General features: G+C 40.9%; 1 protein-coding gene and 1 long non-coding RNA gene across 5 annotated transcripts in view; one reads left to right on the top strand and one right to left on the bottom strand.

Annotated features, from left to right (window-relative positions):
- The window catches only part of LOC116558401, a 38,988-nt gene extending 20,175 nt beyond the window's left edge, over positions 1-18,813 (bottom strand). The window contains exons 1-3 of one of the 2 annotated variants that reach the window (XR_004271993.1): positions 18,356-18,813; positions 15,003-15,160; positions 8,057-11,038 (exon numbers count right to left, since the gene is read on the bottom strand). This is a non-coding gene — a long non-coding RNA (uncharacterized LOC116558401). Of the gene's footprint in view, positions 1-8,056; positions 11,039-15,002; positions 15,161-18,355 lie in introns of those variants that run through there. The other variant, XR_004271991.1, reaches the window with a different exon arrangement.
- The window catches only part of MSRB3 (methionine sulfoxide reductase B3), a 182,048-nt gene continuing 179,959 nt past the window's right edge, over positions 18,753-20,841 (top strand). Inside the window, exon 1 of one of the 3 annotated variants that reach the window (XM_032288301.1) lies at positions 18,753-19,050. In XM_032288301.1, coding sequence (XP_032144192.1) covers positions 18,816-19,050 — 235 coding nt within the window. In that variant the 5' untranslated portion in view covers positions 18,753-18,815. Of the gene's footprint in view, positions 19,051-19,584; positions 19,686-20,841 lie in introns of those variants that run through there. The other 2 variants (XM_032288312.1, XM_032288317.1) reach the window with 2 other exon arrangements.

Raw genomic sequence — 20,841 nt, 5'->3', positions numbered from 1 at the left:
TCCTGAAACTGATAAACAACTGCAGCAAAGTCTCAGGATACAAAAATCAATGTGCAAAAATCACATGCATTCCTGTACACCAATAACAGACTTAAAGAGAGCCAAATCAAGAGCAAAATCCCATTCACAATTGCCACAAAGAGAATAAAATACCTAGGAATACAACTAACAAGGAATGTAAAGGACCTCTTCAAGGAGAACTACAAGCCACTGCTCAACGAAATAAGAGAGGACACAAACAGATGGAGAAACATTCCATGTTCATGGTTAGGAAGAATCAATATCATGAAAATGGCCATACTGCCCAAAGTAATTTACAGATTCAATGCTATCCCCATCAAGCTACCAATGACCTTCTTCACAGAACTGGAAAAAACCACATCAAACTTCATACGGAACCAAAAGACAGCCCGCATAGCCAAGTCAATTCTAAGCAAAAAGAACAAAGCTGGAGGCATCACGCTACCTGACTTCACACTATACTACAAGGCTTCAGTAATCAAAACCTCATAGTACTGGTACCAAAACAAGAGATATAGACCAATGGAACAGAACAGAGGCCTCAAAGGCAACGCAACATATCTACAACCATCTGATCTTTGACAAACCAGACAAAAACAAGCAATGGGGAAAGGAGTCCCTGTTTAATAAATGGTGTTGGGAAAACTGGCTAGCCATGTGCAGAAAACAGAAACTGGACCCCTTCCTGACACCTTACACTAAAATTAACTCCAGATGGATTAAAGACTTAAACATAAGACCTAGCACCATAAAAACCCTAGAAGAAAGTCTAGGCAAAACCATTCAGGACATAGGTGTAGGCAAAGACTTCATGACCAAAACACCAAAAGCATTGACAACAAAAGCCAAAATAGACAAATGGGACCTAATCAAACTCCACAGCTTCTGCACACAAAAGAAATAGTCATTAGAGTGAATCGGCAACCAACAGAATGGGAAAAAATTTTTGCAGTTTACCCATCTGACAAAGGGCTGATAACCAGAATTTACAAATAACTAAAACTGATTTACAAGAAGAAAACTAACAAGCCCATTCAAAAGAGGGCAAAGGATATGAACAGATACTTTACAAAAGAAGACATACATGAGGCCAACAAACATATGAAAAAATGCTCATCATCACTGGTCATCAGAGAAATGCAAATCAAAACTACATTGAGATACCATCTCACGCTAGTTAGAATGGCGATCATTAAAAAATCTGGAGACAACAGATGCTGGAGAGAATGTGGAGAAATAGGAACACTTTTACACTGTTGGTGGGAGTGTCAATTAGTTCAACCATTGTGGAAGACAGTGTGGCGATTCCTCAAGGACTTAGAAATAGAAATTCCATTTGACCCAGCAATCCCATTGCTGGGTATATATCCAAAGGATTGCAAATCGTTCTACTATAAGGACACGTGCACACGAATGTTCATTGCAGCACTGTTTACAATAGCAAAGACCTGGAACCAACCCAAATGCCCATCGATGATAGACTGGACAGGGAAAATGTGGCACATATACACCATGGAATATTATGCAGCCATCAAAAATGATGAGTTTGGGTCCTTTGTAGGGACATGGATGAACCTGGAAATCATCATTCTCAGCAAACTGACAGAAGAGCAGAAGATCAAACACTGCATGTTCTCACTCATAGGTGGGTGTTGAACAATGAGAACACATGGACACAGGGAGGGGAGCACTACACACTGGGGTCAGTTGGGGGGAAATAGGGGAGGGACGGTGGGGGGTATGGAGCTGGGGAGAGATAGCAACAGGAGAGATGCCAGATGTAGGTGATGGGGAGGAAGGCAGCAAATCACACTGCCACATGTGTACCTATGCAACAATCTTGCATGTTCTTCACATGTACCCCAAAACCTAAAATGCAATAAAACAAATGGGGAAAAAAAATGAAAAATACAACGCTAAAAAAAGTTACCAGAATATCCCAAAATTCTAAGAACAAATTAAAAGACAAGAAAATAGAAATATCTTAGCCACATATGATTGCAAAATATTGTTTAAAAATATTCTAACATAGAAAGACCAATATCCCAACAGAAAAGTAGTCAAATGACATCAGGAGATGATCCACAAATGAACAACTGCAAATGGTCTATAAATACATGAAATGTTCAGCCACAGAAATAAAGGCAAATTAATGAACAATTGAGAAGATATTTTTATAAGAAATTGGATAAATCTGACTTCGGTTTAGGGACAATAGGCCCTTTATAAATCAGTTGGTTGTTGTGTAATGTGATGAGCATTTCTGAAGGTCAATTTGGCAATATGTAACCAAAACATATTTTAACATTCATATCCTTTGACCTCATGTTTTAATTTCTAGGAGTCTATTCTGAAGAAATTACCAGAGATAACATGAAGATAGATGAAAATGATATTCATCACAACTTTATTTATATTGTGATTAAAATTTAAAAGCAACTAAATCTACACATATGGTTATAAGTAACAGATTATTATATAGAATTCTGGAAAATCATTAAAATAGTGCCTTTGAAGATTATTTAAGATGTGGAAAATACTGTCTATGTACTGCTTAAGTTACATATACACTATATCATTCATATATATATATATTTTATAGAGAAAGACAAGGTCTCATTTGGTCACCAAGGCTGGAGTACAGTGAGTCCATCATAGCTCACTGTAGCTTCAAACTCCAGAGCTCAAACAGCCTCCTGAGTAGCTAGGACTACAGGCATGCCCACCATTAAAAATTTTTTTTGCAGAGACAGGTTATCGCTATATTGCTCAGGCTGGTCTAAATTCCTGGCCTCAAGCTACCCTCCCACCTCAGCCTTCCAAAGCTTTGGGATTACAGGTGTAAGCCACTACACCTGGCCTCAAATATATTTCATGTAAGACACTGTCAGTTTTAAGAGGCACCATTATTTTCTCTGGCCCCTAAAAATCAACAACGAAAATTACATTCAAGGTGTAGACTGTAATAGAAGACCCTAGCATAAAGGTAGGGTAAGGGGAAATGAGAAGTAGATCTATTTCTAGAAGGGAACCGTAAAGAAACCAACCAGTCTTTGTTCAGATTGTGGTTTCAACTCCTACTACCAGCATCATTTAAAAAGCTTAAGCAAAAAGAAAATTTAAACTGCTCACAGGAGCAAGCTGTGGTTGCACCATCCACTGCACTCCAGCCTAGATGACAGAGAGAGACCTTGTCTTAGAAAAAAACCAAGTAGTTATTTTCTGCATCTCCTCTTGGATGTCTAACAGGCTTCTCGAACTTAATATATCCAATTAAATTTAATTGGATATATTAAGTTCGAGAAGCCTGTTAGACATCCAAGAGGAGATGCAGAGCAGAAAATCGTTGTTCAAGGGATGAGACAATGATAGAGCTATACATTTGGGAATCATTGTATACAGATGGAACTTAAAGCCACGTAACTGGATGAGATCAACCCAGGAAGTGAGGGCAGACAGGGCAGAAGAGAGTGTTGGGTATTCCAACATTTCAAGATGGGAGGAGGAGCAGCAGCAAGCAAATGAGACTAAGCTGGAGGAGCTAGTGAGGTAGAAAGATAAGGAAGCATTTTCAGAGGGAAATAGTGTTCAATGGTGTTGAAAACTTCTGAGGTATCAGGAAAGACTGTTTCAGTAGGTAGCTAGTAGGTATGAGTAAGGCAGGATGCCACATACACTAGGAGTGTTGTGGTTAACGGTTTCTCAAAAGTAATAATTGCTGTATAGATAAGTAATAACTGCCGGGGAAAGGCAAATGCAGTTTTCTAATAGATAGAAGACACCTGAGGTCAGGCGCAGTGGCTCACACCTGTAATCTCAGCACTTTGAGGGGCCGAGGCAGGTGGATCACCTGAGGTCAGGAGTTAAGAGACCAGCCTGGCCAACATGGTGAAATCCTGTCTCCACTAAGGAATACAAAAATTAGCTGGGCATGATGGTGCATGCCTGTAATTTCAGCTACTCAGGAGGCTGAGGCAGAAGAAACATTTGAACCTGGGAGGTGGAGGTTGCAGTGAGCCGAGATAGCAATACTGCACTCTAGCCTGGGCAACAGAGTGAGCCTCCATCTCAAACACCTGAAACTGATCAGCAGCTTCCCAACAAGATCTAAGGAGTGGGGAGAAGGAACGCAAGATCCCAGAAGTATGCCAACATTTAAAACCCCAAGCCAAGAGGTCAAGCTATGTACTTGGTATCTGAAGTGGCCTGCTTGGCCCTCTTCCAAGTGTACTTTCCTTCATTTTTGTCCTTTCCTTACTGTTCTAAAGCTTTTTAATAAACTTTCAATACTGCTCTGAAAAAAACAATAAAATTTTCCTCCAGGATGAAGAAAACATCCATCCCCCTGGAAGAAATGAACCTTAATGCAGGTAGGCAGCAATTTTATTTTTGTTTGTAATTTTGACAATTTTAAGGTATCATTGATTCTGAAATGTATTATTTCTATATTAGAGCTGTTAAAAGGTGAAAAATTGTATGTTTAAAATAAATGGAGTGTATTCTCTACATGCAAATAGAAGGAAATGCTCAAAAATTTGGCAATGGAGACAAATTTGTTGGATTACATATGTATTTTACAAAATTTCACCATGATTATGTGTTACACATATTTAAATGTTTACCTTAATTGAGATTCTCATGGTTGTCTATTTGCAAAATTTGATCTCCTCTGGTAATCTATTTTGAATTACTGCCAACCTTTGGTAATGAATCTCAGACAATGAGAATTTTTTTAATTTTTATTTTATTTTTTTCTTCTTTTTGTATGTCGATGTATGCACCTTGTGCATAATAATTACCTACTAGGTACCATCTCTCTTTTATCATCTCTCTTAAGGGCAGTGACTTGGAAGTGGTTGGTTATAACCCCAGTTTGCAAAAGAGGAACTTAAGTTCCTTGAGGTCAAAGTAACTTGTCTAACAATTTCTGTTGGAAAGCAGTGGAACTTAGAGTCTGGGCTTATCCTATTCCACTAACCTCTCTAGCTGCCATTTTAAAATTCAAAATAAAGCCAGTGCCAACAATTGTAGACATACCAGCCACGAGGAAGGGCAAAAAGCACCTTTGAACCAGTTGGTTTCAAAGCTGTCTACAAATCTGGGGTGTATTCTTTCCTGTGTCTCCATCCTCACACCCTTGAGATGCCATGCCACAAAAGCAGAGCGCTTTGTTTTAACAAGATCCTAGGTGATGGAGGCTCTTTCAGATGATACCTGAGGAGGAGCTGCAAATTCAAAACCAGGAGCCCCTTCTCTCAGGCTGCATGACCCACGTGCATCTCAGCAGAGTAGGTTGCCGACTGAGTGCCTTTGATTCTGCTATCCTCTAGCAGTTAACTTTCAACTCCTTTCACCTGGCCCAACCCTAGTCTCTACTCCCAGTTTTAAAAAGAAAAAGGCTTGTGGAAGATTGGAAGTGGGAGGATTGGGAAAGGCTGCACGCCGAGCACCACCTGTGCACCATCACTACCCTGTGCCTGTTCCTGATCCTGCCGCTCAGCACCCTGCTTTCCCGCAGGAGCCTGGTCCAGTCCTGCTTTATCCCTCCACTCTGAAGAGGAGGATTGTTGTTCTGTCCCCAAGCACACACCTTTCATTTCTCTTTTGGTTCTCACATCCAATTAATTGTTTCACTTTATAGTTTGCAGGCGTAAGAGGGTTTCTTTGTTTTTTGAGAGGGAGTCTTGCTCTGTCGCCCAGGCTGGAGCGCAGTGGCACAGTGTAGGCTCACTGCAACCTCCGCTTCCTGAGCCAAGCGATTCTCCTGCTTCAGCCTCCCGAGAGTAGCTGAGATTACAGGCGCCTGTCACCACACCTGGCTAATTTTTGTATTTTAGTAGAGATGGGGTTTCACTACATAGGTCAAGCTGATCTCAAACTCTTAACCTCAAATGATCCGCCCGCCTCGGCCTCCCAAAGTGTTGCGATTATAGGCAGGAGCCATCACTCCTGGCCACAGAGTGTTTATTAAGGAGAAACTTGGGACATTTGAGAAAGGAAGGTGCATTAGTCTGTTCTCACACTGCCATGAAGGGAATACCTACGACTGGAAAATTTATAAAGAAAAGAGGTTTAATTGACTCACAGTTCCACATGGCTGGGGAGGTCTCAAGAAACTCAGAATCGTGCTGAAAAAGCACCTCTCCACAGGGCGACAGACGAGAACCTCAGCACCCAGAGAAGAGGGAAGCTTCTTATAAAACCATCAGGTCTCGCGAGAACTAACTCACTATCGCGAGAACTAACTCACTATCACGAGAACAGGATGGGGAAAAAGCGCCCCATAATTCAATTATCTCCACCTGGTCCCTCCCGCAAGCCTTGGAGATTGTGGGAACTACAATTCAAGATGAGATTTAAGTGGGAACACAGAGCCAACCATATCAGGAGGGATGTGCAATTGGCAGAATTTTAGAGAGAAAGGCCCCCCAAGCTGGAGGGCTGGGGTACAGAGATGAGTGAGCCAATGCCTCCATCCTGACCAGCCACAGCAATGTACTACTGCCCCATTTTACTTGGGACTATTAAGCTCATTCTTTTCCTGAGGGAAGAGGAATTTTAAACTTGGCAGCTTGATTTATCAGCCTCCTCATAGAAGAAACCTGAAGCTCACAGCTGACGAGTCCGTGCCTGCAGCAGCTCTGAGGGTGGGACCTGGGGGTAATCACAGCCCTGGTGGTGCAAATATGCTAGTGGGGTGGCCTTATGGCTGCTCCTTGCCACCTGATACTGTCCTTGTACCAGTGGTTTCTAGGGAGCTTTTGTTAAAAGCCAACATGAAGTGTGACCCACTCCATGGTTGTCTCCTCTAGCCCAGCCAGTGTGAGTCCTGCCACCAGGAAAAACCCCAGTGGTCCCTGCCCAGCATTCAGAACTCAGACCTGAAGCATCCCTTATCTCTGAGTCCATACCCGGCCCTGTTCCAGGAGGAAGCCCCAGGCCTGGTCAGTTGGAGAATTTTTAAAATTTCAGAGCTTTGGAAAAGGGCTATGTTTGTTTTGCCTGCCATAGGTCGTTATGGTTAGCAGGTATAGGAAAGAACTTCTGAAACACACCCAATCCTTCCATTAAGAGACCAGGTGGCGGGTGGGGCAGGGTAAAGAGGGATAAGTGGTTATGAGCATTGTCTCTGGAATCAGGACCATGCTTAGATTTCACCTTTGACACACTGATGGTGGTGTGGCCTTGGGCAACTTACTTACATAGTTTCATTTTCTTCATTTTTAAAACAGTAATAATTGTGTTGTCAAGAGAACTCAATGAAATAATGTAAAATGACTACTATGTAACATCACTGTTACTATTTCTAAACTGGTCTGTGAAAGCAACAACTTGATAATAAGACTTATTTTTAACATTCCTTTGCTGTTCTTCATTGTGATCCCCTTAACATTTTCAAAACTCTATGCTCACACATAAGACTTCTGAAAATGTATTATCTCTTCAGTGCTTCCTTTTAAAATGATATATTCCCTATTCCAGCAAATAGAAAAAGGGGGTATACTCCTGACTAGCATAAGCTTGACGCAAATACCAGACAAAAAGGGAAAATTCACAGGCCAATTTCACTGAATAGAGAAAATAGCAAAAATCCCAAACAAACCAAATTGGTCAGCAAACCAAATTCAGCAACATGGAGTGAGAATTACACATCATGGCCAAGTTGGATTTATTCCAGAAATGCAGTCTGACATTAGAAAATCAGGCCAGGCACGGTGGCTCACACCTGTAATCCCAGCACTTTGGGAAGCTGAGGCAGGCGGATCACCTGAGGTGAGGAGTTAGAGACCAGCCAGGACAACATGGTGAAACCCCGTCTCTACTAAAAATACACACACACACACAAATAGCTAGGTGTGGTGGTGCTTGCCTGTAATCCTAGCTACTCGGGATGCTGAGGCAAGAGAATCTCCTGAACCCGGGAGGTGGAGGTTGCAGTGAGCTGAGATCACTGCAACCTGGTGACAGAGCAAAACTCCATCTCAAAAAAAAAAAAAAAAAAAAAGAAAGAAAGAAAAAAAGAAAATCAGTATAATTTGTCACATTAACAAAATAAATAATATGATAGTCTCAAATAGATATAGCAAAAGCATCTGATGAAATTAAATGTTCATACATTCTTTTGCAAAAAATAATTCTTAGCAAATTGGTAGTAGAAGGGAACTTCCTAAATCTGATAAAAGATATTTACCAAAAACCCACAGCAAACATCATATTAATGAAGTCTCTGGTATATCCCTTTTGAGTACAGTTTTGAATGCCCAGAAGTTTTGATATGTTCCTTTATTTCTGAAACTTGTTGCTTTTCACTCTTAACTGTTTTTGTTCTTTTGAAACTACTGTATCCTTTTTGTTTGCTTTGAAATGATATACCTTGTCTTTCATCTTTGCTAAATGATTCATCTCATTGTTTTCCTCAACTACTGTGTTCATAATGTCTTTCTTTTATGCTTAGTGCTTCTGCTTCAAAAAGACAAAAATCAAAATGTAATTTTTTTCTCAGTGTGAATAACATTGAGATCAGATACCATGTATGACAGTGTTGAAAAATTATTACCACAGAAACTAGGATAGTGTCATTTGTTACAGAGTTGTCAATCTGACTGCAATGGACCAGTTTGTGCATTCCAACAGAAGACATTAAATCTTGAAAATGTCTACAATTAGTCCTGTGTTATTAAAATGTTCCTTAATGTCCCTCTAAACATATAAGCCAGTGTAATCTTTATTTAATCATAGGAGTCTTAAAAATTAATTCATGTGATTACATCTTGTAACAATACGGCTCGGTTGTATGACAGACGTCCCTAGAAAATAATAGGGAGCAATATAAATGAGAGAAGCAGACAGCAAGAGCGATTATTTGTATTAGCAGCCATGTGGATTGTTGAATCCCATTTGCAACCTCAAGGAACTAGCCATGAACCTTGCCAATTGGCCACTTACTCTGTTATTTATTTGTCATTATGAATTCTACATTGTTCTACGTTTAATATTAGCCACATTTTAATACATCACATTGAAATAAAAGCACATTTTCAAAAATTACATTGTATTATATCTAAATAAACCTCTAATTATACAAAAATTATCATTTTCATGTTCTATTATGCTTTAATAACATGGAAAAATCAAAATTGCTTTTCTTGATTTTCCCCAAGGACAGCTCAATGTACTTAAAACACAACTTAGTTATAAAACAGAAGCTTATCCTATATAGATAGTGGTTGAAGAAATATTCTCTGTGTAATTAAAATGTGTAGAGAAGGCATATCATTTTCATTATGTCAGAAAAAATTTGTACTTTATATTTTGGTATAATAAAGTATACGATATTCTAGTATTAGATTGGTACAGTGAATTCCTATTTACCTGGAATAATTATTAAAAATGTGTCCTGGTAAATTTAATATCACAGTTACCTAAGAGTTATAACTGAATTAAAAGATAATTTCAGAAAATCATAGCACTAAAACTATAAGCAGCTTAATTTAATCTTTGATGAATTAGGAAACAATTCACAAACTTATAGTGCCGCATTTCATAATGACCCTCACTTATTATAGGATAAAACTAAAAATTCTAGTTATTTGATTTTTTTGATTAGTTGGATTATGAATAAGCCGTGTATTTTGGAAAGGTGATGAAAGCTGTGTCATATATACATTCCTGTATTTACCTATTAATCTTTCTTACCCCTGTTAATGGGCATTATAGAAAAGAGAGATTAAAACTTATACCCCATTGGAAAGCAGACTTGAAAATTACTCCAGTTACTCTAAACCAGAGTGTTTCAAAGAATGATCTGTGTCCAACCTGTCTTAGAATTATGTTGGGTATTTGTTAGGTATGCAGATTCCTGAACCCTTCACCAGACTTGCTGAATTGCTGTATCTGGGAAAGACCCCAGGATATTAACAAACTCTCCAAGTAATTCTGATTTTTAAGTTTGCTACTGCCATACAGTTTCTGAATCTGATTGTGGTATCAATCTAGGGAGGATCATCAGAGCAGCTCCAAATAATTCTTCCCATGAATGTTGATATACGGAAAAAAGTGACAAAGATTGAAATGGGTGTGTTACTTCCCACAGAGTAGAAGAAAGGAAATAATATGTTATGCCCTCAGGCCAAAGGAATTTTAGAGGCAAAGTTGGAAACAGTTTAGAGCTATTTTATTCATGTTGCCAATATCAATGATTACTTAGTATACGGGGTTTCTAATATATTTTTCCTTATTGACATGAAGTAACATGAAATTAGCTGACTCCCATTTGATTCACTTGGAAGATGTTTTGACTGTTTTAATGCTTTGCTTTTACTTCAGATACTATAGTAAATGTCTCTTTTGGGTCTTTTTCCACAAAATGTCTTGAATTTTTCAGAACTTTGGTTGTGATACAGTTACATATTTTTTATCAACATGAACCATTTTTACTTGCTCTTGTAACTATTATCACTGGGAACACAGTATAAATGGTTTCTAGAAGGAATTCTTGTTTTATTTCATTTTATGTTACCATGAAAAGATAAGTGGCTGATAGTTTAATCTGCTCTATTTGTTTTCTCTGTGAGAGCTGAAACACATAAATTGTACTTTAATCATTCCTCCCACCACTATAAAGGGTCAGTCAACAGCATGTATTAAGTATCCTTTACCCTTTGAGGAGTCACGAAAGGATGAAGACTCTCACTTCCTCTGCAAATCTCTTTATTACTATTGAGAATTTAGTCAGTATCCAAGTCTTGCCAAGTTTTCCCCTATATTTCTACTAGCCACATATCCAAAAGTGAGCATGGCTCACTTTGGCTCAGGAGCAGCCTTTATTGGGCCACAAGCCAGTTGTGAAGGTTGACCTTACTTTCTCTTCCACTTGTCTTCTCCAAAATACCCCCAACAGGCCAGGCACAGTGGCTCATACTTGGGGTAATCTCAGCACTTTGGGAGGCTGAAGCAGGAGGATTGCTTGAGCCCAGAAGTTCGAGACCAGCCTGAGCAACCTGGCAAAACTCTGTCTCTACCAAAAAAAAAAAAAAAAAAAAAAATTAGCCAGGCACGGTGGTACACACCTGTGGTCCCAACTACTTGGGAGGCTGAGGTGAGAGGATCCCTTGAGCCCGGGAGGTGGAGGTTGCTATAAGCTGTGATCATGCCATTGCACTCCAGCCTGGGTAACAGAGCCAGACTGTGCCTCAAAAAAACAACAACAACAACAACAACAACAACAACAAAACAGAAAAGAAAAGAAATAATACTCCCCAAGGATGCAGACTGCAGGTCTTTTGTGACCTCTAGCTTCATTGTGAGCTGTTCTTGGGCACTGTCAATCATCAATTGTGAATCACAGTCCTTCCCTGTATCTACAAGAGAAGTGAGTGGAAACCATATCTCTTCTCCTTGCTGCTTTGACCTTTCAGTCTCCACAAAATTAGACACCAGGGCCTGGCAAGGCAATTCCAGAATAGAATTACAAAGTAGGAGAGAAAAGGGTTAAAGTTTTGCAGCTCTACTTTGAATTTTCCCTTGCATCACCCAAGGGTCTTATGGTTTCAGACAGAGTCAGCTTCCTGAAAGCTTCTGCTTGACCAGCCTGTAGGTTCAAGTTATTACTCCAAATGGATCCCCTTCTTTGAATCTTTCAACTGTCCCTACTCCTCCACTGAAAGGAGCCTTATAGTCTGAGCCCTTCTTCCTTCCTACTCATGCCATACACTGTCAATCAAGAAAGGCCACAGGCTTGAGCTGAGAAAACCATGGGGAAAATATCCCTGGTTGTGTGTGTGTGTGTGTGTGTGTGTGTCTGTCTGTCTGTCTGTGTTCGTGTGTGTAGGTTGGGGGATGATGGGTGAACTGACTGTGGGCCCTCCAATCCATGTTTCTATTCAATATTCTCTCCAGTAGGAACTCTGACCCTATAATTCCTTAGCTAACCAACCCATACATTAAACATGCACATGCACCCACATATACATTTTCATATACATTATACAGTGTAGTATCAAACCTGTATTGAGAATCGAATATAGCCATAATAGTAATAAGGCTCATGCCCTGACTGGAAAATAAATAGATCTGGAAAGAAAACTGACATCTTTACTGATCTCTTCAAGATCTTCAAGAGAGCTGGACTAACGATGAATTTGTCTCCATTTCACACTGGTCACATTACACAAGTTTTTTGTTTGTTTCAGAATTTGTCTCTGACGGAAATATGAGGACAGGGGTGGGAGTGAGTTTACCAGTTTCTCTCTAGGACTGCCAGATTTAGCGAATGAAAATATAGAATGCCCAGTTAAACTTGGATTTCTGGCAAACCATGAATAATGTTTTAGTGTAAGTTTGCCCCATGCAATACTTAGGATATACTTATACTAAAAAATGTTTTTGATTTTTATCTAAGCTTCAAATGTATCTGGATACTCTGCATTTTATCTGGCAACTTTATTCCTACCCTATCTCCTTGTTCTTCGTGAGTCTCATTGTTACCATTTAGTCTAGGGGTCCTCATCATCTCAAGTCTGTGTATCTGCAATACTTACCTGGGTGAGCTTCCCAACACTACTCTTCTTCCGATCTGCCCCACTGCCCACTTTTTAGAAACTGTCTTCTTCCTTTTCTCTCTTTCTCATCCCTCCATCCCTCCCTCCTTCTCTCCCTGTCTTCCTTCCTTCCTTCCTTTCTTCTCTCTCTCTTTTTCACTTTCTCTCTCTCCTCTTTCTTCTTTCTTTTTTTTCTGACAGTCTCTCTGTCATCTGGGCTGGAATGCAGTGGTATGGTCATGGCTCACAGTAGCCTTGATATCCCAGGCTCGAGTGGTCCTTCCACCTTAGCCTCCCTAGTAGCTGGGACTACAGGCACATGCCATCAACCTGGCTGATTTAAATAAAAAAAAATTTTCTTGTAAAGATGGGGTCTCCCTCTATTGACCAGGCTGGTCTCAAACTACTCAAGTGGTCCTTCTGCCTTGGCCTCTCAGGGTGCTAGGATTATAGGCATAAACCACCACACCTGGCTAGAAGCTACTTTCATTAAGTTCTCTTTTACTCAAGAAATGATGATGACTCCTATTGCTTTCCAATTTGACTTCCAGTCAGTATGCACCTATATACCACAATTAAAAAATTTTAATTTAAACTTTTAAGTTTTCCTTCTTTCACACTCCACATTTTATCTGTCAGCAAATCCAGTGGGCTTATCCTTCCAAATATATCTGCAATTTAATCACTTTCTACCACCGCCACTACATATTTGCTACTGCAAATCACCTCTTGTCTCACCTGGGCTATTTCAAGACCTCCTAATAAGGTCTGTACAAGCCTTATCAGAATAGCCAGAGTTATTCTTAAAATGTGAGTCAGATCATGTCACTGCTGCACTGAAAACACCATAATAGCCTCGTCTCACCATGAAAGCCCAAGTCTTTATAATGATCCGTAAGCTCCTACAAGGTTGCCTCCCAGGTCACAGCTCCTAATGCCCTCCCCATCTCCTCACTGCCCTTTTTACGCTCTACTCCCTAACCTGGCCTCTGGGATGGGTCTCCTATGGAGCAGGCCTGCTTTCACCTTGGGCACAGCCTTTTTGCTTGCTGTTTCCTTCCCTCCCAGATATTTGAATGGCTTGTTTTCTTCTTTTAGGTCATTACCGTCACTTCCCCAACACTTTTAGCAATGTTTTCTGCCTTATCAGTAGTTACCACTCTTTAACTTACTAAATATTTTACTGATTTATCTTGTTTATTGTCTATCTAGTACATAGCAAGCATTTGGTAAATATTTGAGTGAATGAATGAATGACTGCAAAGATGATTTTCTTGTTAAAGATATTTTAAAAACTGCATCATATATTTTGATGGCAATTCTAAAAGTGATTTTTCACAAAATAGTTTGAATAATCATTAAATGTGTGTGTAGTCTTCTAATAGTATTGCTTTGAGGGAGTTAAAAATTTAAAAAAATTATAAAAATAATTACTGTTAATAACTTTAGATATAAATATAAAAAGTAATTTTGAAGAAAAATCTGTTGAAGAGATTATTAAATCTGAATGGATTTCTTTAAGAGGTAATTATGCATACAAACATAGGACTCTGAGCTGTGAAGAGAAACTATGAATCATGAGTCATTTAAGACAGAGGAAATCATATCAGATAAGGCTTTAAAGGCAAAGAGTGACTTTGTAGTGGATGAAAGTTGAGAAGGAATGATAAAAATTAATAATATTAGGACTATGTTGATACGCATTAAGGACTTACCATGTGCTAGCATGGGGTTCAGTGCTAAGCACCACGTGTGGTAGGTACCTTTGCTTTTCCATTTTATAGACAGAAGTGTCAAGGCTTTAGAGAAGTTTCTTGTCCACTGCCCGCAGCTTTCATGGTAGAAGCCACACTTGGATAGATTTGTCTAATACCAAAGCCCAAGTCCCTGACTCCTGAGTGGTCCTGACTCTTACTGGTGATTGGTCTGTAATAGCAGCTTGTAGGGTGAAAATCTCCTGAGGCACCATTTTGGAGAGCAACATGCCATTTTCCAGGAAACCTAACACAGCCAGAGTTTCCTCTAACACTGGACCAGATTGTAGCCATTTTGGCTGAACAACGGATAAAAGAGCTGATCTGAATTTAGGGCCAAGTTGTTTGAAAAATACACACCTTTAGAATTGGACATACGCACCCATAGGGTGAGATGCTGGCAATACAAGAAGCCCTTAGAAACAGAGACTGAGTAAATGAAGAGCAGAATCAAGTCTCCTATCAGAATGCTTCTGTACCATTTAAAATGTTAATTCTTCCCATTGCCCTGAGGTGAGTGTGTGTGTGTGTGTGTGTGTGTGTGTGTGTGTGTGTGGTGTGTAGTTGATTTTGCCTCTTCTGCTTTATATTATAAAACCTTGCCAAAAGCCAAGCAGCTTTGCTGGTCTAGAGATGATTACTTAATTCTTTATAATATGGAAAATCTTATTAAATATTTATTACTTACTGCAGTATATGCAAGGCAAAATCTGGCAGAGTCAGGCACCACGTCAATCACAGGAGTACAGAGACTTCAACTTTCTCCAGAATTAATCAACAAAAGGGATAGCTTCAACATTGACAAACGGAAAATACCATAATTGGAGATGCAGCCAAATCACTTCACTATGATGAAAAGAAGGAAAATAGTCACGTTAATTTGGTCTTCTCTTTGCTTAGGAGTCCCACCTGATTTCCTGGTAGTGAGTGCTTATTAAGTTAATGCACTTGGTGACTGCGGGCTGGACGGTGTCATGGCAATGGAGATCATTTTTCAGAATCTGAGAGAAAAATTCAGGCATCTCCCTTACCCGGTCAGTATTGATGGTGTGCCTCCCATGTTGTTGAGAACAGTTCTTAACCCTATTCCCACTGTAGCGCACCGAGGCAGGAGGCATGCTTCTATCAGTATAAAACAGTGTTCTCAGGGGTAAGAGTAATAACCGCCCACTTCCCACTATAGAAAAGCAGAATTTGGGGAGTTTGAATTGAGTGTAGTTTGAAGAATTACATCCCAGTAAGAGGTATTACTCTCACCCTGCAATTGAGCATTAATTGGTTTAGAATAGTGGCACTTGTTTTGTAGTCATTGGCATCCACCTAAGATGCTTCTTGGGGTATGTGAAGTGGGGGCTGTCCCAAGGCTTTGTGCACTGTCTGAGGGGATTTTATTAAAGAGCTGAGAAGAGCACCTTGGGGAGGTTACAGCTTGGATGCCTGCCATGTTTACCTATTCTGTTTGAAAGAGGCTGCCCCAAGCACAGCCCTATAAAAAGATAGCAACACAGTCTGTTTCTTTAGGATAGGTGGCCATGTTCTGTTGGCATGTGACCTTTCCATCTCAGCCACAACTGAAGAACTTGCACCTGGCTGGGGGGTGGCCATTCTATAGGCTGCTCAGTGGCTTGTGAGACAGACTCAATATTAAGAATAGTGATAGAATCAGATTCTCCCTGGGGCATTTGGTTATGAGATATACGGAAAGAGTTGGCACCTGGTTGTGGGAGCAGAAGTGGAAAGACAGGCAGAGAGACAAAGAGCTGTGGTTGCGCAACTTGAATTATTCTGTGTTCTGAAGACATTTCATGAGTTGCAGCTGTGGTATGCCAGAGAACTGGCTGTGTGCATGCCTTCCCAGCCCTTCCCTCAGAGACATCTGGTTGGTGGGAGTATTTATACCATGTGAATTGGTTAATGCTGCAGATCAGGGCCTCTATCCCTTTCATTCAGATCTGGTTGTTAAATGTTTACCAGCACACTACTGGGTTGGGGGAGGGATGGCGTAGGAAGCAGGCAGAAGCAGCTACATCTTCTGGGTCTTTTGCCTTAAAAATAAATTTGTTGAACGGAATATGGTAACATGATTGTTAAGACTATAATAATGAAGACATTTAAAAAGCATTGTGAAATATATGATTAAAATATCAGTAGTTAAACTCCAAAACTCACCGGAATGCGGTCAAGAGGGTGGTACCTTTCCTGTTCCCCTAGCTAACAAAGGCACAGGCCCCACCCACCATGCCCACAAAGGATGATCTGACAAGCCAGGTAAGCCTCTGGCCTTATTTCCACATGTATTCTTTACCTCGGTTACTTGAGGTAACCCGAGTGCATACCAGTTACTTAAAACCACAAGAGCCCAATGAATACAATTGTTGAATGCCATCTTTTTTTTTTTTTTTTGTAATGTAGAGAAAATAAGACAGATTAGTATGGTAAAAGTATATATACACTTTAGAATGAGGATTTAATTCTGATACTACTTCACCTCTTCCTGGTAGCATATTATTTATCTATGCCTCAGTATCCTGAGCTGTAAAACAGGGATAAAAAAATAATCTCAGAGATATTTGTAAGGATTAAATGAGATATCAGGTACAAAACATCTAGCACAGTGTCTGGCACTTATCATGCACTCAGTAACTTTAGTTCTTTTTTTTCTGCCACACTTAGTATATTTATTCAAGCCTTTAGAATAGCTGTTGGCATTGCTGGCAGTGATGTCAGCTATGTTGACAAAATGAACTATTTTTACTAATATGAATTAGGTTGTAATGATATTGCATTCTTTATGATTTTGTGTTTCTGTATGTAAGGTTCTTCACTAAAATATTTAAAATATAGTCATAATTATTACAATCCTTTGAAACATGCTTTACACTTAGGGAGCTCCTATATTCTGGTCTACAAATGGCTGTGCTCATTTTATTTTTGTTTTTAAACAAACATTTGGACTATGGGTAAAGAACTTTGTAAGGTGTTGTGGGGGAAGTAGAAAAACAGACACTTATGTAACACAAGGCTATAAAAAAAGAGGAAACGGAGGGAATACTGAAGAGTTTCTTCAGTATTTCTTTTCAACTACCTAGATTCTAGGTACCTAATTGAATAGTCATATGTTATGTGTCATTTAAATCCTTCATTCATTTCACTACAATTTAGTCATCACTACTTTATCTGGGTCATCTACCCTTAGTCCCATTATAACTGCCAGTGCATTAAGGGGGAAATTTGCCCATTTGCCATATGTAATTCACAGGATGTGGTGTTTTTCAGTACCAGATGTTTTGAGGGGAGCCACTTGGAATGGACTGTTTTTTGGCTTATGTGTTTTAATACTTTGCCAGAATTGAATTTGTTTTGAAACAAGGTTTCTGATTTTCAGATATAGCATTTTCAAACAAATAGTGTGATTTACAAATTACCATCACTTTAGTTTATGTTGAAATAATTCACACTCTAAATCTGTTTGACATTTACCCTTTAAGTATTTTGGATCAATAAATCATTTCTGTAGCATTTAGCATCTTAAAATGTTCATAAGTAATTACTTAACATCCTACATCTCCAGGTCCTGCCCCATTAGTTTGAGCGAAAAAATATATTATAGTAATTAAGACATAATTATGTTGTCTTGAAAGCTAAGGGTCATTTGGACTTGATTACCCAAGGAGTTATCAGTGCCAAGGAAAAGTCAGGCAACTACAGGCTTGGGCCTGTAATTAAACATCTAGGACAGACATTTTGTTCATCAGAGGTGGCACCTTCTGAATGAATTACAGCACTGCATTTTAGACAAGCTACAGTAAATACAAAACTAGTGTGTGGAGGGGGTGGGGAGTGGAGATGAATAGAGATTGGAGGTGGAGAGAAAGACTGGTGAAAACTTAAGCATTTTGTTGTGAAAAACTATTATTCAGCCAGCCTGCCTGGGCTGCATATACGATGTTCAAATATAAGTTTGGGATGAGCCCCTTTGCAATTCTGGCTAAGAACACACACACATACTCACCCCCGCTCTGCTGGAGAGGGCCGGCTCACCTGGCACACAGGAGGCTGGTTCTCTGTATTACAGCGAGTGCTTGTTCAGTATGTACAGGATGGCCAAGTAGCTAACTGGCAGCGCTGCTCCTGCCTTACTCTCCCACACTTAGAGAAGTATTTGCCACAACTTTTTAACCCTTCACCCTCAGCGCTCTCAACCCCTGACACGTCTTCCCACAGGCTCGCTGTCCGGTCTCTTCGTGTTGGTTTGTCCGTCTCCCACTCCTTCAGGGGTTTCAGGTGGAACATGCCAGGTGGCTCTGCTCTGGGATCTCGAGTTGGAAAGGGATGCCTGCCCTCTGTCAGAGGGCGGGCCGGCCGCCCTGGGGCGTTAGAGGTGTAGGAGGAGGAGCAGGAGGACCGAGCAAAGGAGGTGGGAGTTGGCGGCCGCGGAGCCCCGGGCAGCGGGCCCCGTCCGCGGCCGGCGCGCTCCACAGTCCTCCCTCGCTCTTCTCCTATGCTCATATTTGGACTCTGCGGCCCGTGCCCAGGAATTTCCCGTCATGCCTCCCGCCGCCCCGTCCGTCGCCCGGAGCCGGGGAGGGAGGGAGAGAGGTTCGGACAGCGGCGGCGGCTGCTTGGCCTTTCCATGAGCCCGCGGCGGACCCTCCCGCGCCCCCTCTCGCTTTGCCTCTGCCTCTGCCTCTGCCTCTGCCTGGCCGCGGCCGCTGCTCTGGGAAGTGCGCAGTCCGGTAAGTTCGGGCTCTCCTCCCCTCCTCACCTCACCCCTCCCACCCCGAACCTGCCACGTTAGGGTGTGACCGGAGCCCAGATCCCCTCCACGCCCCTTCGGCCTTCTCCGGGGACAGCCCCTGAATCTGCCGAGAAGGGGAGCAGAAGGTTTGCGCCCCGCACCAGCGATGAGGGGCCGAACAGAAGGAGGTCAGGGCTGGCTTCTCCCCCATCCGCCGACGGGAGGCGTCTGGCCGCCTCACAGACACCTTATCCCGTCCCGGGAGCAAGCCTGAAACCTCGGGAGCCTCTCGCCAGGCGCGGGCCCCTGTGAGAGCGATCTGGCGGGGCAGCCCGCGGGAGCCAGGAGAGGGGGCCATCCCGAGCCCTCTGCTCTGTGCGTCGGCCCAGCCAAGGTTGCCGCTCAAATAACGGGCCCGGGGCGTGGGAACCGGCCCGCCAGGCCTGCGCTTTTCGCCGTGCGCCTCGGTGAGGACTGGGGCTCAGGGCCACGGGCGGGCGGCGGGGAGGGGCACGCCCGGGGGCGCACCCGCCGCTTGCCCTCCCTGCGCGGCTGCCACACTGCTGGGCCAGGCTCCCGCGGGCCAACTGGCATTTCACAGGCCAAAATCGAACAGAACCCTGAGTTTGCCAGGTACCAGTTTTGTTTTGTTTTTAAATAGAAAAAGACATCCAAGTCTATTTTTGAACTTTTACACTGGACTATTTCAAGTCTAACTGTGTGAATGAAAAGTGCTGTTCCTGCCTTATTTGGTTTCAGGCTGATAGCTATCGGAAGTGGCAGTTCTGAAGTCGTTACAGTAAGATGTTATGAGATAATCTTGAATCACGTGGAAAATATTAGGGGGAATTTAATGTCAGATTATTATTTTAAAAAGCAATTATTTGAAAGTACAAACGTAGAGTTAAAGGTAAATGTGAAATTGCACGGACTTTTACATTTGAGATGAGTAGTCATCAAAGCTTCTTGCTTCTTAATTTTATCTGGAGTGGAAGAACATAGATTATAATTCCTTACAGCTGAGACTACTTAGGAGATTTTAGTTTGCTTTTGTTTTTGCTATCAATAGATTAAATTGTCAAATAAGCTATGTCAAACTAGGATTCATAAATTGGTTGAAAGCTGACTCTATGAAGCAGAGATTATTTTCAGTACTCTCTGGTTTATCTCTTCATATTTTCATTTGCAGTGCTGTTGGCAAAATTGAGTTTCAAAGACAGTTTTGTCTATTAAAAACCTTCAGGGTTCATATAACTTATAAAATTGTCAGTTCGGATTAATGGCAGATATTTACAATATTTAACTTGATTACATTTGTAATTTGTAAATAGCAATTTGAGCAGTGATACCAGTTTCATGTTTGTTTCTGCATAGCATTGTTTTTCAAAAAAACGCTGCTTTTTATAGACTCATATTTTAGGAGTAACTTCAATAGCACTCCTTGGGAAATACAGCAGGCTCTAATTTCACATTTTTATCAATGGATTTCTGAAAAATACTGTGCTGGATAGCAAAGAGTGGATTTTATTGCCAGGAAATAGATGTATGCTTTCTTTTTCCTTAGTGATGTATTGACTTACCTAGTACTTGTGGTGAAATGGCCTTCAAAGACCAAAATCCACTGTAGTGGCCCCTTGCCAATAATTTTGAACACCAAGTTCATATTTGGACCATTAAAACATATATTCTTTTAATTTTGGTCCCAGTTGATATAATCAGTTTAATTTCTGATGACTTTTGTTAGGGCCCTATATGAATATCTGGAAATTTTTATATTAAGATAAGTAGC

This window comes from Sapajus apella, unplaced genomic scaffold (genome assembly GCF_009761245.1).
Source record: "Sapajus apella isolate SASKATOON/1434 unplaced genomic scaffold, GSC_monkey_1.0 scaffold2, whole genome shotgun sequence".
Classification (NCBI taxonomy): domain Eukaryota; kingdom Metazoa; phylum Chordata; class Mammalia; order Primates; family Cebidae; genus Sapajus; species Sapajus apella.
This window is presented reverse-complemented; position numbering and strand designations above follow the sequence as displayed.